The 18,629-nt window shown below is 38.5% G+C and overlaps 2 protein-coding genes across 9 annotated transcripts; both read left to right on the top strand.

The window, feature by feature from the left end:
- The first annotated feature begins 5,075 nt into the window (after nt 1–5,075).
- On the top strand, nt 5,076–11,551 carry LOC120109972 (RING/U-box superfamily protein). 8 transcript variants are annotated; one of them, XM_088717320.2, is made up of 7 exons: nt 5,142–5,498; nt 6,528–7,487; nt 7,560–7,754; nt 7,855–8,009; nt 9,343–9,461; nt 10,160–10,270; nt 11,202–11,551. In XM_088717320.2, exons 1-6 carry the CDS (start codon nt 5,376–5,378, stop codon nt 10,243–10,245), a joined length of 1,638 nt encoding a protein of 545 aa, XP_088573446.2. In that variant the 5' UTR covers nt 5,142–5,375; the 3' UTR covers nt 10,246–10,270; nt 11,202–11,551. The 8 variants fall into 8 exon arrangements, 7 of the variants coding, with proteins under 7 accessions (XP_038979826.2, XP_088573448.2, XP_088573447.2 ...); XR_015975982.2 differs by having other exon boundaries at nt 5,143–5,498; nt 9,324–9,461; XM_039123898.3 differs by lacking the exon at nt 9,343–9,461 and having other exon boundaries at nt 5,076–5,498.
- A 1,892-nt stretch (nt 11,552–13,443) lies between these two features.
- Nucleotides 13,444–17,039, top strand: LOC120109971 (Tetratricopeptide repeat (TPR)-like superfamily protein). Its single transcript, XM_039123897.3, has one exon. The coding sequence runs from the start codon at nt 13,587–13,589 to the stop codon at nt 16,083–16,085; it is 2,499 nt and encodes an 832-aa protein (XP_038979825.2). The 5' UTR covers nt 13,444–13,586; the 3' UTR covers nt 16,086–17,039.
- The last annotated feature ends 1,590 nt before the right edge of the window (nt 17,040–18,629 follow it).

Raw genomic sequence — 18,629 nt, 5'->3', positions numbered from 1 at the left:
TCACATATCGATAACCAAACCTTGTAATTGTTCCTATTTATGCGGTTTCCTCAATGGATATACTGAAACAAGTTTTTCTTTTATTTTCCAAAAAAATAATCTTTTGATATATTCTTTCCTGCAATTCTAGGGGTTCCTAACCCTTAAATTCTCTTTATTAATGCAGATTCTTTACTTAAATCAACTCAACCTTTCAAATACTGAGGTTATTCAAAATTTGTTCTTAAAACTCATCCTTTCAAGGTATATTAGCATTCTTTTGGGTATTCAGTGTTGCCCCACTCTAAGCTAATGATACCTCTCTTTGCTTTGTTTGGCATGGTTACAAAGGATCCATGTGGCATCCACATTACTGGATCAACTATAAATCTTCTATTGCTACCACAGTCATGTATAAGTATAGCAGTAAAACATGAGACACCCACTTAGCATGACTTTGCAAAAGAAAATTAGTGAAGTAAACAAATGCATAAAAGGAAAGCAAAATCCGGATCCTATATAAAGGGACACATCTTTAGCTAAAAATTAACGAATCGATTAAATGATGCATTCTGTAATAAGTGGTGCTGCTGATCTACTTCTTGTTCTGCACGACATCATCTTAACTTCTTGATTCCCTGTCTATCCGAGGAACATTAAGTTCACCATTTCTCCTATCATGACTACTGACAGTATTACTCTTCAGAATTCATTCTTTTTGCTTTTGGAGATACTGGAGGGAATAAAATAACAGATACAAGGTGGTTGGGCTATTTTCAGCCTTTCCACACACACACGAAAAAAAAAAACACAAAGAGAGAGACAATAGTATTGCAGTATTCCTGAATTTTAGTTTATCCTACGGCTTTTAAATATGTTTGGTTATCAATGGCTTTTAAATATGTTTGGTTGTCAATGGCAAATATGTGACAGATGAACAAGGATTTGGGTTAGCTAGAATCAGAAACAAAGTGCAGTGGAAATAATTGGTGAACAAATTGTGGAAGGTGAACAGAAAATTCGTTATCCTGGCAAAGTTGAGCTTTACATCAAACAAAAAAAATATGGATATAGATATGTTGTTATCTGGTCCGTATCTGATCCAGTTTCAGCCCTACCTCCAGAACTGAAAGAATTAATCAGTTAGGCCAATATTCTAGGCATAACCATAGTTCAACAAGGGTAGCAATCAAGTTTGGAGCAGAATAGTTGAGATATTTGATGGCAAAGATGCACCCAAGGCATCAATGAATGGTTAAGTGTCTAACCAGCTTGGACTCTGGAATGGGAATGGAAATGAGTGACTTTCATTTCAGCCATTTGGTTGGAGAGTCCCATTTCCATTCCGATTTCTGGAGGGAATGGGAATTTTCCAATCCTCCAAAACCCAATTCCTACTCTCCCTTAAAATTCAAATTTCATTCCGATTTTGATTTTGATTTTGGGCATAAACCAAACACATCGGAGGATATATGCATTCTGATTTCTATTCCAATGCATTCCGATTTCGGTCTCGAACCAAATGGCACATCAACAAAATCAATGAGAATGCTTCGTAGTGAGTGGCAGCTATGTGTCACTGATACATCTGAAGCCTTAGGGGGTGCTGAACGCTCTAGAATACCATATGGAAGGTACCATTTCATCAAAATGAACACTATTTAGGTTTATGTTTGATAGGTTGGTTGATTCCATACAGTCCAACAATATTATGAGACCCAGGCCCAATTCAGTTGAGCCAGACTGGGTGCAGCCCATTCTGTGCAAGTTTATGTTTGGGTCCTTCTATAGCATGCTACGTAGAGCTGATCGTGGGTCAAGCCTCGGGTCTAAACTTTTTTCATTTTTAATCTGGCCGGGCCTATATAAAATTTGCTATTTTCTGTGCCCAAGCTCGGCCCATGATTAGCTTTAATCATGTTAACTGTGCTCTTCTTTAATGTTACTCTAAACAGCTATCTTTATTATTATCTACCATTTAATTATTTATGTTTGTGTGTTTGAGGGCAGGGATTTTTACTGGGCTATTAGCTCATATCATTCTCTCGACCTCTTCAGAGCTGCAGGATACTTAGCACTCGACTGAGGTTTGAGGTTCACTAGTGAGACGTAGAAGAAAATTAAGATATCTTCAATAACACCTGGTGTTTGAACATTGTATTTGAATTATTTTTGTTATTTAGTATTATTAAAATTATTTGTCTTATTTTGAGATATAATGAATTATGGTTGAAATTTTATTCTATTAGTAGATCTTGCATATTCTTTAGGACTATACTTTATGGAATATGCCTCTATGCCAGCCCATCAACTGTAGCACTCCGGTGCTCTGGGCGGAGAAGGTACAGTGGAGCCTCCTTATTCATCATTTATAGTTGAGATGAGCCAACATATCATGTGTTTTTCTGTACTAGCCGTACTATTTTCCCGGATTATCTCAATGGAATTCAGTATTGGAACGTTTGAACAGAAGCAAGGGGCCCAGACCTGGTACTAAAAATTTTCCCTTCATTGCTGGTTTGCCCTGTGACATTGGATGATTGGTGCAATTAATAGACTTGGTGTAGTCCATGAAGGGCAGATGGTAGGTGTTTTCCAGTTTACTTATGTCGCATTTCTGGAAGTAAGCCTATGTTGGTTTATGAAATCGGAGGGAAAAGGTTATGGCTTTTGTTAGACATTTTGGAGCGAAGAGAGGAAATCCGACCGAGAAAGGTCAATATCAAAAGAAGATAGCATTGGAAAGTAGAAAGCAAGGGAGTGAGTATTCGAAGCCAAATTGACTCATTGAGGCTTTCATCTGAAATTTCTTTCATTCTTGTTTGATTGTTTGGGATTTTTTATTATTTTGATGTCAATGTAATTACTTTTTTAATTTAACTCTGTTCCATTCCAAAAAATGCTGCTGTGATGTTCCCTTTTTTTTATTTAACTCTGTGTGACTTGTAATTTATCTGATGATTTTTACTCTCTGTGGCCTGTCATTGCTCTGATTGTTTAACTCCATGTGGCCTGTAATTGCTATAGTTTACTATAGTTTAAGTATATGCGCTGTTGTGATATTTCATTTCTTTATTAAACTCTCTATGGCCTGTGTGCTAATTGTGTGATGTGTTCTTGGGTATAAGATTACTGTGTCCTGTGTTATAAATGAGTTTTGAAGTATATATTTGTGATATTGTATTGCTTTGTTACTGACCGAGCTTATCTTGTTTCTGTTACTTTGTTGACCTGTTTCCTGATCATGACTACTTTACAATACAGTTCCATCATGGTGGCTATTTTATGGATGAACCAAGAGAAAACTACTGTTAGTGTGAAATTTTATATAGCAATGAGATATTTTTATGCTCATTTCATTACATTGCAGCCATAGAACAGCCAACCATTCACCTAACCAAGCCACACATGTACCCAAAAAAGCCAGCCAGATCAGCACCAGTTTAAGGCAAGTAGCACCTTAGCACCAGTTCATGGCAGCTCAAGTACTCAGAACACCAGTGAGAGGGGTGATACCTGGAAACTCCCAGCGAAGAGGAAGGAATTAAGTGACAATGGGTGGACTGGAGGCTGCTAGGCAGCAAGCACAGTAGAGATTTAGACCAGTTGGAAAGAAGATCAATCAAAGAATGCATGCTTTTGCAGTTGGGATCTTTTTTTTGTCACATAGTATTTTTGTGCATTTAGTTAAAACTATATATATATATATAACTATATATGTTGTTTTAACTTAATGACATATTTAGCTAAATTTCATCATCAAGATGGTTCCCTAATTTTAGTTCACTTTATTGCATGTATTGGATTCAATCAAACATATTAAATATTAGTTCACTTAATGTTTACAAAGTTTAGCCAAGTTAGCATGTCGCCTTGAGACAACTTTATGCACTTCTACGCTTTATATTCCTTTATTTTTTTATTTATTTTTGTATATTAAATGTTATGTATTATTTTTATCTAATCTATTTTTTTAAACTCTAATTTACTTGCAACGGTCGACGTAGCACGGAGAAGAAAAATGGTCTATTTGAAAGTCCGTGACACGATGTGACGGATGTCCCGATTCCCGAAGACCGTTACAATGGCCGTTGTTTCAATGTAACAGCCGCCACCGAGCAACCTGCGTTTAAAAGTTTAAACTTACTCAAAAACGCCCACGTGGCAGGCCTCCATTTGATTTACTCTACATATCTATATCGTTGTTAAACAGCGGATCATCATCCCATCAATTAGGACAGCACTTGGGGAACCCGACGTAACGCTCGCCGCTGCAAAAGATCCTTGTCGCTTGCGTCGCTGCTCCAAAATTTGAAAGGAAAAGAAATACTATTGCCTAACCACCCCGATACATTCCCCCAAAAGTTCTAAATCCTGACACTCGATGGCATTTACTCGACTGGGTTGGAGAGTAAAAAGTTTGTCCCGCAATCTATATTTTTTTGATAAATATTTTTTATATAAGATTAAAATAAAAAATAATTTATTTATATTTTTTATATATTAAAAAATGACTTTAGAATTTATTATCTATGTTTTTTTATTACTATTTTTTCAAATAGGTCAGTGATCCATCCATATTGTCCATAATACTCTTTATTATATAAATATTATTACATATAATATAATATAATATAATATAATATAATATAATATATAATATAATATAATGTAACATAATATGTTATAATAAAACTATATTATAATATTTTATCTTATAATAATATAACATATTATATTATAAGATTATATAATGATATCATTATTATATAATATTATAATACAATATAATATAATATATTATTATACTATAAAATATTATATTATATTATATTATATCATAGCTTACTATATAGTATAATACATAATAAAAATGACTTACTCATTTTTTTTTAGATGGGTAAGATTTTTTCTCATTTTATGGATAAATATTATTTATAAAAAATAACTTATTTATCTGGAAAAATATGAAAATATGGGTAAATTAGATAACGGTTAATTGTTTTTTATAATATTTATCCATCAAATAATGACCGTAAGAAATCTGTCATTTTACCCCGGAGTCTGAATGTTAGGAGAATCTCGTGGGGTGGCAGTACTTGTTAGCCACCTTCTCTCTCTCATCATGGGGAGATTTAAGACCTAAACCCACCATCGGTGATCATATCGCGCTCATGCTTTGCCCTAGAACTCGGCGAAGAAGAGAAAGAAAAATATTAAAAATAGAATAAAGAATAATAGATCGAGCTCGGGTATCTTCTTCTTAGCCTTCGTCTCTCTCCCTCTCTAAATCGTTCTAGGGTTCGGCATTGGGGGGTGGGGAGCGATGGAAATCGAGCTGGGGTTCGCCGGATTGGGACGGCATTAGGTTGGATTGCGATCGCTTGGGAGAGGGGATGGGATCCGGGAGCAGCAAGGATGCGACGGCGGCGGGTGGAGGACGGAAGGCGAGATCCAGAGGTGTTAGGGTTTTCAGCTCTTCTTGCTTTCGCCTCTCATCCACTCTTTGGGATGCCCGGGTGAGTTGTTTTTATCTACGTTTTTCACTTTTTCCTAACTTCTGTTCCTATTCTGATTTGGTTTTTGAAATGCGGGATCTTGTCGTCATTAGCTCACTGAATAAAGTTGGCAGCTTTGTTTAGTTATATGACAGTTTGAGAGCTTTATTTAGTTTTATGACAGTTTGAGGTGATGAGAAGCTTCTCATTTTAAGAAAGTTGCGATCTTTGAGCTTCAAATCGATGGTTTCTGATATACTTTAGAGTTGGTTTCTGATATACTTTAGAGTTGGTTTCTGATTCTGTTTTAAAATGCTGGATCTCGTCATTGTGAGCTCACTGATATAGCAGAAGATTGGAAGAACTTGAAAGCTTGTATAGTTTTACAGCAATTTGCAATTACGAGATCTTCTTTCCATGAAAGTTGTGATTGTTGGGTTGATTAAAAGAGTGGTTTTCTTCTAATGGATGATATTTATGATGTTTCGTAGGCTGGGTTCTCAAGTTATTGTATTCTCCCATGAAGAAAAGCTTTGAGCTTTTTGGGACACTGATTCAAAATTAGAAACCACTAATATTGAAAAAATTTAATTATTGAAATATAGTAGCCTGGGTTTGCAAGAAATTGAGTTATCTTTTTCCCCTTTAATTTGCATGATTTGCTCCGACTTGGTGGCACATTTACCTTGGTCGTCACACAGGCTCTGGCTATGCGGATACTGGTTTTTCATTTTATTTTCCTTAGAAAGACATAGGGTTGTTCGTTCATTCTATTTATCTTTTCTTAGATGCATTTTTCTTGGCAAGTGAATCGAGTTGTGGATTGTGTCAACGTAGTAAACTTCAGTAGAAGATAAATTCCATGTAAATGCCACTGGGTTGGTTTGCTTATCGATCTTATGTATTGTCTGACAATTTCTGCACATGTTACTGTCATTCTGGATATTGGATTATGTTGGTGTCGCATCCTAAATTCTGGATTCTTATAGGAATGATAAGTTTTAAGAGCTTCGAGAATTGAAATAGTTTGGATTTTGATTTCATTTTCAGAAGAAAGAAGAAGGTGGAAGATCTAAAGACAATATTCGAGCGGACGAAACAAAGAGAAAAGCCTCTGGAAGGAATCATGAAGGCTGCATGAAGCTTAGGCTTTCTGGACCTAGTAAAATGCCTTCATTAACTTCCTCTGATGGTGAACAAAGTGGAGAAGATCAAGATGGGGAACTGCAAATTGATTCAGTTGCCAGCAATAACTCTGGCACATCAGCTGCTATTAGCCGATCATCAAACCCTGCAGGCAGGTCGCGCTCTCGTTTTGGTTTTGTCTCAGATGGAATTAGTTTCAGGTTAAACAGAGCTGTCAGTTTGGGGTCATCAAGGGCCCACTCTCTCTTCTCAGCTGCTCTTTCCATTCCAAACAATGATGCAGGTGATGATGCTATTATTGATGTTGATAGTTCTCTAAATAATGTAAATGATACCCATGAGAGTGTTGTTGTGGAAAATAATTGTCCCCAAGATGTGGTCGCAAACAATGAAAGGGTTGAGGCTACAAATAGTCGATATTCTCGTAGGAATCGACTAGAAGCTGAAAATGCTGCATTAAGATATTCTAGTAGACGACTTGGACCGCAAGAACCTTTAGAAGGCAGCATGCGATTTAGCCGAACACTCAGTGTCGGACGGCTTCGTGACAGAGTTCTTCGAAGGACTTCCCTCTCTGAGGGATTATATGGTCCTGTTCTTCTAGAGGATAGGTTTGTTGGTTCTACAGAGCATGTTAACAGGAGACAACTCTTGGGTGGTACAAGACGAGCACAATCTTCTTCCAACAGGAACAATGAAGTGCTGCAAGATTCGTCTAGTCATCACCCCTATCGAATCACTGGCACTACAGACATAAATGCTGATCATGCCTCGGAAACTGTGCAGCCAAGAGAAACCAGTAACCGTGATTTACTGGAGCATAGATCAGCATTCCTTGAAAGAAGAAGGAGAATAAGATCTCAGGTAAAGTTAAATGGATTTGCCTTCTACTTTCTTGTATATGTAACATTCATGAAGAATTGCTTCTTTTAGCAGGTCCGGGCCCTTCAGCGATTAGGTAGCAGGTTTGAGAATTTATCAGGTCATGATAGATCATGTATATTATCTGGTCAACATCGAACAGGTCACTGCACATGCAGAACAAACAATCGAGCTGCTAATCCTGATGATGACACAAGTGCTAGGGCTAGCATATCTAGAATTGTTATGTTAGCGGAAGCACTTTTTGAGGTATGATGAAATGTTTTCGGGGAACTTCTTGTATCATGTTCCTTAATCATGTGTTACTGCTTGGTCAAAGTAATTTTATTCCTTTAGCCATTTTACCTAGGTGTTGGATGAAATTCATCAGCAGTCTGTAGTTCTCTCATCTCGACCGTCTTTTTCCTCAATTGGATCTGTTCCTGCTCCGAAGGAAGTCGTAGAATGTATGCCACTAAAAGTATACATGAAGCCACATAAACACCAAAATGATGAGGCTGCACAGTAAGTAGTCCTTTGCCTTGAAGCTTAAATTCTTTTCCCTCTCAAGTCGTTATTTTCCTCTGCTGAGTTAGAAGGTTATGATTTAACATTTGCTGTTGTATTGATAGAATTCATTTAGTTGATAGCATCACAACTAAAATGTAAGTTTGCATACATTTGACAGTAATCATGATTTCACATTTATCAAATTGTCATTATATTTTTGTTATTTTTCAAATCAGATATGCATATTTTTTAGAAATGCTTAGATAAATTTGCTTGTGTAATTAAGAAAATTGCATGTAACTATGGAGTCAAAAATTGTGTTTGTGTGTGTGGTTACGAATGTGAGTTTGCTATTTAACAAATAACCTGTAAAATTTTGCAAGCGGGTAACACGGCTATGATATCATTGAGATGCAGTGTATGGAAACCGTGGGAGACATGATCTCTGGAAATTGTCCGGAGGACACACTAGATCGACATAATTAAGTTGTTCTATTATTACATATAAATCAAAATTTAGAACCTATAACCATTGCCGGCACTTGATCATCATTTCTAAAATTATGTTAAAGTCAAGACTCATCTTTTAAACATAGCATCTACTCGACATAGTTAAATCATTTTGTATAAATGAATGAGATTTTTTAATTTGATTTAACAAGAGATTGCTCTATTATTTGTATTCAAAATTCTAGATGATGCTACCGTACAATAAGATTTGGAGATTTGTGACATTAAATATTGTATCAGTTAATTAATCTTCAACTTACATATCACCTGATACAATATGTTTTCTGTGATGCCCCTAGTTATAGTTATCCCACTCAGTTTCTTAATGATCAGTGCAGGTTAATAACTGACTTGGTGCATGCATGATTCTCCATCAAGATCCATTGCATGGGCTGTCTGGTTTTTAGAAGGCATTCTATGAGCATAACTTGCTGTTTTGAATCCTTTTTCTATGTTTTCCTTTTTCATTTCAGTATAGAGTCTATTTATGAACGCTGAAGATGAGAAGTTAGTTTATTGGTAGGGAGGGTTAGTTGTTAGGGCCTACATAGTCAAGTAAAATTGTCACCCATGTAAGCGAGCTTCAGTTTTCCTAAGCTCTTGATAGCACTCATATGTCATTATTAGTGGAATGCCCACCTTATCTTTTAACCATATCCCAACATAGCATGGGATATGATTAGGCAAATGCTATCAAAAACATTCTATCCATGATTTCTCCTCTCTTCACTGTTAGTGCCTAGCTTCACCAATTGAAACTTGTTTTCTAAGATTATCATTATTTGTGACTCTTGTGCTGATAAAGACTTGTTACTGAAGATTTGAAAAGAGAAAACAGGATGGTTCTGCTGGCCAGAGAGAACGCAAGTTTCCAGTCGTTGAGGTGCTATATGCCTCCCTTGAGATGGAGTGAAGCCAGTTTGCAGCCAAAGGTGGCTAGTATGCATCTAGAAGAAGGTTAGATGGCATCCATGCCCAAAGAAAGTTTCCTTGCTGGCCAGCTTAGTTATCAGCATCTTAAAATTTGATATTTTCTTCTCATTCATTTGGGCTAGTGGCGTTCTCATTTCTCCTCCCTCTCTTAACCTTTCTGAATGTCCTCTTTGTTGCCTTCATTCTCCTCTTTAACTTCACTTTTCTTGTACTTCTCGAGAATTATTTCTACAATTTGTTTTATATTTACAGCAGGTCTGGAATCTAAATCAGTGATGCCCCTAAAAGCAGTCCCACAATGACCAAATCGACTGGTATTAAAGCATCAACTCCTGCTTCTAGAGCACCATATCTGAATCAGGCTTAAATTGGTTTAAGTGATAAGATGAGAGGGTTCTATGAATACACATCTAAAAAAAAAATAAACTATAAGTTTTTTTTTTGAATAGAAAATGCAGTTAACGAGCTAATTTTCCATTCTGTACTATTTGCTAGTGCACATGACTTGCATTTTCTTTTAATGGTTGGTTTTATCCTTTTGGTAGAATGTGCTAGATTCTAATTGCAAAATTCTTCTTTTTCCTTTGTTGATGTATGATTGTTTTAGATGTCTTTTCCTGCGGCTTAGAAGTCTTTTCACTCTTTATTTATTATTTTTGGATTTTCTGTATTTGCATCTTTAAACTTAGTAGGCATTATCTTGGGTTTCATTTGGTTGACAGATGTTATATTTGCCTTGTGGAGTATGAAGAAGGAGATTGCATGCGAATACTGCCTTGCAATCATGAATTTCACCGAACATGTATAGATAAGTGGTTGAAAGAGATTCACAGGTATCTTTTAATCTGATCCATTGTTCATCCTGCTTCTAGGTCTACTATTTATTGTTTTCCTTATTTCTCCTGCTACCGTTGGATGATTAATGTCAGAACCTTTTTAAATAGAATTAGATAATTCATTATTATAAAACTCAAAGAAACTCCTTATTGTTTTTTTTTTTTTTTGTAATTCTTTGATATGATCCCTTTCAACAATTTTTGCTCTAGCTCTGTTGATACAGGTTATTATGAAACTGTTCCTTTTAGTGCTTGTTGAACCTTGTTAGATTTCTTCATCATTTAGTTTAACCACTCTTTTGTAGCTTTAATATTTTTCTTTTTAAGTTTATTCCTTTTTTCAACCATGGTAAATTAGATAAATGCATAAGTATTTTTCATCTGCATATCTCAAACAAATATCGTAAATCATTCATGATTTATGAGAAATTTCAAAGTAACTCAACTTTATCAATTTAAGAGAAAAGCTCAAGCATCTTCTTCTATATGCTTCCAACTCTGATCCACAATACATTGTCCACTTAATTTCATCTCTATCAACCTCTATATCTTCTAAGTTGCTAAGTAGCTGGCTCCTGGCTGTTTGAATTTGTGCTGTGTGTTTGTCTGTTGGGTTCTGATCAACAGCTTGACAGCACTTTATGTATTCATATATTTTGGTGCTTGATTCCATTAAATATAAAGTTTAATCTGTTGCGCAATTATAATCACAATTATTTTGCCTAGTTAGGTTTACGGCTAAATAGTGAAGTCGGGAAATCCTGTTATGTTATAAGTTTTTCATGATCTTTGTGCTTGCACAAGACGGATTAGGAAATATCTCCTGTGCATTCTGTTTGATTTTTCCTTTTTCCATCTCCAAATCTAAGGACTTTCACATGCAATAATACTTGCTCACATGTGAAGATTCGTTTTATTTTTGCTGTAGGGTCTGTCCTCTTTGTCGTGGGGATGTCTGCAGATCGGACACATCAAGCACGGAGAAGCTTGGTTGAAACAGATTTGTGATTGTGAGATGATCTGCACTGAATACTTTGCTCCATGCATCATGGAATTGGTGGCATTTCTGCCTCCTCCAGGAAACCAAAGCATTGGGTTGTGCTGTGTTATTAGTGACTGCAGCTCATGGCTTTGGGTCCTCATGGCCTTTCCTCATGTAATTGTTCGATTTTCAAATTTATGAACGGCCACTTAGAAGCTTTGCAGATGTAAAGGGCGACCATGAGATTTTTTTGATTATTTGAAGCAGGGGAATTTAATTAATATCTTTTAGCGAAACTTAATCTATATTATTTAGGCTCCGGTTACTGATTTCTTCTCAAACTGCTCAACCTTTTAAAGATAAATTTTCTACTGCTTGCAGGTGATACGAGCCAATGACGTAGGTTTTTTTTTCCCTGTAGAAGTTTATGCTTATTATTCTTCTTAATCTCTTCAGCTGCGGACATATATATATATATATATATATATATATATATATATATATATATATATATATATATATATATATATATATATATATATATATATATATATGCGGCCTTAACAAAAAAATCCTCATTGTTAATACTCCATTTTATTTGTTGCAGTAATATATGTGAATTTGTTCAACTTGACCAGAATTCACACACTGCTCGATTTTTGAAAGATTCTGTTTCACTTCAGAGTTGTTTGGAGCGTTATAGTTGAGGTTGCACTATAACTTGAGTTGCATTGCAATTTAAGTTGCAGTATTCGAACTTAAAGGAAGCTCATTGTGTATTTGGAGAAGAGTTCAGGGAAAGGAGAGGTGTTAGAGATATTTCACTGAAGACTTTGTAAGTGGATGCTAGATCAGAACACTTAGATGTACATGGAGATAAGGGTGTTTAAAACGAAAAGGTCGGCATCAAAGCCACGGGTGACAAGGGTCTGGACCTAGACACCCATAGGGAGAGTGAGTAGCGGTCAAAGACAATGCATGGTGGTGTAGAGACGGACAAGATGAGCGACGGTGGAGGAGGAGGAGGGCGGCACAATGGATGAGGATTGTCCAAAGGAAAGATTAGGGTAGAGGACCTTGGTGAAGATGAAGAGTGTGTGAGGGGGGTGGAGATGCGACGATCGGCGAGACGGTGGAGGAGATTTACCATACGTTGCAGGTCAATGAGCAAGTCTTAACTTACTATGCTATTTGACTTGCAAGCATCCAAAAAAGTGGACTGGTCTCTGCCTACAATTTGAGTTGCATGTGGCTCCACTTGTGGATAATTAGCATGTTTTCACTTCCTTCCAACTTCTACAATGTTTGTTGTGGATTAATTTTTGACTAATATATTGAGCAAAATGGGGACAACATTTCATTACTAATTCAAATTCCAATGATATTTGATATGAGATAAGAGAGGATGGCTTTATTCAAGCCAATATTGGAGCTTGTCCAAGAAAAAATTTACCATGGTGTTTAAGTGGATCCAATAACAGCTAATGTTTGCTAAACTCATCTGAGGATTGGCTGATCTCATTAAAGCATCCAGCTAACATGCTATTCGGATTGCGGAAAATGATTACAAGAGAAACTGAGGAGACAAATTGATCTTGAATAAAAAGAAATCACTAGAAGTCAAGAGATTTGGAGAGAAAAACGGGACGATGCAAATATTTTTTTTTATTCCTTTTTCGTTCCAAAATCAATAATCCAAATAGATTTCTTTACTTTGTAGGTGTCCAAACAATGGGATAGAAAGTCATATTCTTTTTCTTTTCTTCACTTGTATCCATTTCATCTAAATAGTATAATTTCTTATGAAAAATATAATTCTAGATCAAAATTCAAATTTTAGGTTTGAAAATTCAATTCACCCATCCTTCACTTGAACCCTACCTTTTTTATCTTTCTTGGATATGTTTTGTCTCACCTGCTATTAGTATCCTTGGGTCGACTCTCTAGACCTGCCTACCATCTTGACCCTTTCCTTATCCTTATCCTCTTCTTTATTTTTCTAGGGAAAAGAACATTAAGAAGATATTTTTTGATTACTGTTGCATTTTTATCAGGCAATTTTGCCTATTATTTGATTGAAGCTAGTGATGCAATAAAGTCCTAGCAAACTATTTATTCAATAAATAAATAATAGATAAAATTTTAAAAAAAATAATATTATTTTATAAAATAGAAATAGAAAACATATTTCTTTTGCCAGAACTCTGGCTGGCTCCTGCGCCACCCCAGTCTATTTCTTGAAGATAATTTGAGCACAGGCCACAGCACACCAGAGCAGAATAAAGAAGAGAGAAGACGATACAAGGAAATGGGAAACAAAAACTCCAAGCCATGTCATCCCCCTTCCCTCCTCTCCACCTCTCCTTCCCCTCTCCTTTCCCCACCCCGACTCCCTCAACCCCTCTCCTCCTCTCCCTCCCCCAAAACCCCGACCACACCTCGAACCCAAGCCCCGAACCCAAACCCACAACTCTCCGGTCCCGGCTGAGCCAGCTCTGCAAGGAGGGCCGCCTCGCCGCCGCCCGCCGCCTCTTCGACGCCCTCCCTCGCCCCGCCCCGACCCTCATATGGAACACGCTCCTCATCGGCTACGCCTCCAACTCCCTCCCAGCCGACGCCCTTCGCTTCTACTCCCTCATGAACTCCTCCGCCGCCGCCGGTGGCGGCCCCCCTCGGTCCGACCACTACACCTACTCCTCCGCCCTCAAGGCCTGTGCTGACGCCCGCCAGCTCGCCCTCGGCAGGTCCATCCACTGCCACCTCCTCCGCCGCTCCCCCGCGCCGCCCAAGAACCGCGTTCTCAACAACTCCCTCCTCAACATGTACGCCTCCGCTCTGGCCCCGGAATGGGCACGTGCCGATGCTGTCCGGTTGCTGTTCGACGGAATGCCCAAGAGAAATGTGGTCTCGTGGAACACGCTGATAGGATGGTATGTCAGGTCGCGGCGTCCGGCTGAGGCGCTGGCGCAGTTCAAAAGCATGATTGAGGTGGGAGTTCGGCCAACGCCGGTCAGTTTTATCAATGTGCTCCCAGCGGCGGTCAGTGTGGGGGGCGGGAGGTGCGCCGACATGTTGTACGGTTTTCTTGTTAGGCATGGAAGTGAGTATGCTAGTGATCAGTTTGTTTTGAGTTCGGCGATATTTATGTATTCGGAGCTCTTGGATGTGCAGTCTGCAAGGAAAATATTCGATCAAGCTGAGTTTAAGAACATCGAAGTGTGGAATACCATGATTGGTGGGTACGTTCAGAATGATCGGTTTGATGAAGCTGTTACCCTTTTCATCGAGATTTTGGAGTCGGATGTGGTTGATGCTGATACCGTGACGTTCTTATCCTCCCTAGTGGCAGTTTCGCAGCTACAGGATGTCAGGCTGGGGCAGCAGGTCCATGCTTTTCTGGTTAAAGAGTATTCAATGGCACTGCCCTTGATTCTTTGTAATGCACTTATTGTTATGTACTCGAGGTGTGGTTGTGTTCAAATTGCCTTTGAGCTTTTCTGTCAGATGCCCGAGAGAGATCTTGTCTCATGGAACACCATGGTCTCTGCTTTTGTGCAGAATGATTTGAACTTTGAGGGTCTCCTGTTGGTCTATGAGATGCAGAGGGAGGGGTTTTCTGTGGATTCCGTGACAGTGATGGCCCTGCTTTCTGCAGCATCCAATCTGGGCAGTCTCAGGATCGGGAAAGAAACACATGGATATCTCATTAGGCATGGGATACAGTGTGAAGGGTTGGAGAGCTATCTGATTGACATGTATGCAAAGTCTGGTTCTGTCAGGACTGCAAGTCAGCTGTTCGACGGTGTTCTAGTCGATGAGCGAGATCAGGTCACATGGAATGCAATGATTGCAGGGTACACACAAAGTGGACGGACTGAAGAAGCTATTTCAGTGTTTCGAAAAATGCTTGAAGAAAACCAGGTACCCAATTCAGTGACCCTATCCTCTGTCCTCCCTGCTTGCAACCCTGTTGGAAGAATTCAAGCTGGTAAGCAGATCCATGGATTTGCCATCCGACGCTACCTAGATTCTAATGTTTTTGTTGGTACTGCTCTGGTGGATATGTATTCCAAGAGTGGTGAGATTTTATCTGCAGAAAGAGTATTTGATGGCATGAAAGCAAAGAACACTGTTACTTACACCACAATGTTATCAGGCTATGGTCAACATGGTCTCGGTAAGAGAGCCCTATCTCTTTTCCAGTCAATGAAAGAATCAGGAAAAAGGCCTGATGCTGTCACCTTTGTAGCAGTGATTTCAGCGTGTAGTTATTCTGGGCTGGTGGAGGAGGGTCTTTCTGTTTATGAGTCAATGGAGGAGTTTGGGATCGTGGCTACACCGGAGCATTATTGCTGCATTGTGGACTTGTTGGGTAGAGCTGGGAGGGTGGAGGCGGCATATGAGTTTATTCAAAGATTGGGTGATGAGGGAAACCTTGTGGGAATCTGGGGATCATTACTTGCAGCTTGTAAAGTTAATGGCAAGTTTGAACTGGGAAAGTTGGTCTCAGAAAAGCTTTTTGAGATTGGAAAGGAAAATGGACTTGCAGGTTACCATGTTCTGCTCTCAAATGTATATGCTGCTGAGGAGCATTGGGACAATGTTGACAGGGTGAGGAAGGAGATGAGAGAAAGGGGCTTGAGGAAGGAACCTGGGTCAAGTTGGATTGATGTTGGGGATACAACGCATAGGTTCATCTCTAGAGACCAAAAGCACCCGGAGTATGACCAAATATACAGAATGCTGCAAGAGTTGGCCTTGGAGATGAAGTTGCCTAGTCATGAGACCCCTGATCCTTGCCTTGTTGATGGGAAATCTGAGGTTGATTAGTAACTCCCATTATAGATTCAACTTAATCAAGAACTCAAGATTTTCTTTTGTATTGGTGTGAACAAAAGCAGCTTATGGGCGGATCATTAGCTTGATGGTTTGTGGATAAGTAGTGCTTTAGCTGATGCATGCTTGGTGGCTGGTGTCCTTCAACTTCTGAACTAATAAGGATCCTACTTGTCCATGTTATTGTGCTTCATTGGCATGAAGCTAGTTTGTGTATGGGTTCTATGCTGCCTGCGGTGCATATTTCTCATGATCAGGGGCTTGCCTTCTGGAGGCATGGCGGAGGCTTGGTTTGGAAGGAGAGTGTTGACTGTTTGTGCTGGATGAATATGAACCAAGATGATTTTGTGAGGGCCAATTTGGATATCCGCCAAGGCGTTGATGGTTGAAAGGGGAGACTTGAGTATCCAAGAATGATTCGCTGGCCAAAATAATCAAGGTTTTAGTGGATATTATGTTGTTTGAAGAACAAAGGTGAAAGATGAAGCTGCCGAATAGTGCAGATGAGTGCAGATGTCATATGATTCTAGTTGATCAAGTCTTTTGTTCCATAATGTCACTAAAGTGGTGGGTACAGCCAGAGGGAAGAAGCCTTTTGTTTTTTTCTCAAGAATACAAGAAGCCTTGCTATCAAGTTTATCATCATTACTATATCGTTACTATCACTGATGTTGCTTTATCTGCAGAACAATTTTATTGCATAGGACAAGTTGGGAAAAATTCTTATCTTGTATATATTACTGAAATGCAGTGAAGGCATGGCAGAAAACACAAGTGATAATTAGAATTCTGATACAGATACAACTGTAATGTGTCTGAAAGATGCCACTGACAATGATGAACTTTTATTGCGATCACTGGGTTTACAATATCATCCATTTCAAATCTAATCATTAGGATATATTAGGGTGCAGTCGTGGCTTTTGCTTAAATAAATTCCAAATCAAATTTATGTAGTGTTTTGGAACTGTGCTAAAGGAAATTTTTGGATATTGTTTAAATGTGATTCTTGAATTATCAGAGTTTAGCTATATAAATTTTTATGGTGAAATGTAGGAATTCTCTAGATGATATTCACTATTATCTAGAGAAATAAATTTTTAGAATTATAAAAATTATTCGACAGGTCTTGCATGTCTTGTGGAGCCCAACAGTGTGGGACCTGCGGCCGGCTCATGTTGTCAACGGGGTGTGATGCACTAGGAGTTAAGATGAGAAAGAAATCCAAGAATAAAGAACTAATGGATCCAATGAGATCCTCTGTGGAAGTATTACAGGACTCGCAAGAAACAAGACTGATTGCAATTACAAACTAGTTTTCCATGGCACCATGTGGTGAAGAAAAGTAAGATTTGATGATGATAGCACGTACCTCATTACCGGAATCAGCAATGCAAGCAAAATAAGCTGTCTATCAGAATGCTGCAAAACCCAACATATGGTCTTGTGCTAATCCTGCACCTCTCACCAAGATCATGACTAGCATAACCACAAGTAGACAATTGTCTCATGCTGACAAACGCAATGCGGTCAAATTAGCTGCTCATATATTCACGAAATTGGCTTCTGTTCTGGTATTCCTCAACTCTTCCTCACACTAACTTCTGGTATTGTTCTGGTTGTACTATACGATCACCTATGCTTCATCCTCCATGGGGCCGACACATTTGAGAGAACAGGGTGCTAGCTGCCATTTGCTAATATTTAGGAAAGTCAAAGGATCAACAGAGTGGAGGTTGACTGGCTTATTTTTCTTTGCATCTTCTAATGCACAACCCAGCTCTCCCTCCCTCCCTCCTTCTTCGTGGTCCAGAATGTTGGAAATTTAATCCAAATTTAGCCATACAACTTGAGTTTTATTCATTTGAGCATAAGAGTATGATGTTATGTCAGATGGTGTAGCTTTGAATGGGTAATGGAATAGGCTCCACAAAGGAGATGGAGTTTCTCATGTAGTGGGAGTTGCATGGGAGTCTGGCTCTAGCTTTAACTCGTGCCCATGAAAGCTCATACATATATACATATGGTTGGTTCGAATAGTAACTTTGTATGGAGAAGTCATTAATAAAATAATATACTTTATGTGCTGTGTTATTACCCTGCCATCTCCTGCTGTCTCTCGGTAGAGGAGTTACCAATAAAAAGAGATATATTCTATGCTGTGTCATCTCTCTCCCGTTCTTGCCTACGACCTTTACCAGCAATGTCCACCATGCTATCATTTGAGCTATAGTAAGAGTTGGAGGGGCCTTTCAGGCCAAGCATATTTACCATGAAGCCAATGGTGCTGCGAATTAGATGGCTACGTATGTAGTTTAACACTACGGAGGTACCCTCTGGACTGGAGATGAAGAGGTGCCCTTTGCACTTCGAGGTATCCTATTTTTTAACTTTATTGAAAATATCAGTACCCATCAAGTATGATCCACCTGTCCTAGCAAAGAAAAAAAAAAAATTCCACCATGCCATCGGTGTGTTCTCCGTTACGAAGGTCAGGCACCGAACAGGACTTGCCAACCTCTTTGTTTCCTCTTCAAT

The sequence above is a fragment of the Phoenix dactylifera genome, chromosome 3 (assembly GCF_051530095.1).
Source record: "Phoenix dactylifera cultivar Ajwa chromosome 3, Ajwa_hap1_PhDact_Kaust_v1.1, whole genome shotgun sequence".
Classification (NCBI taxonomy): domain Eukaryota; kingdom Viridiplantae; phylum Streptophyta; class Magnoliopsida; order Arecales; family Arecaceae; genus Phoenix; species Phoenix dactylifera.
This window is presented reverse-complemented; position numbering and strand designations above follow the sequence as displayed.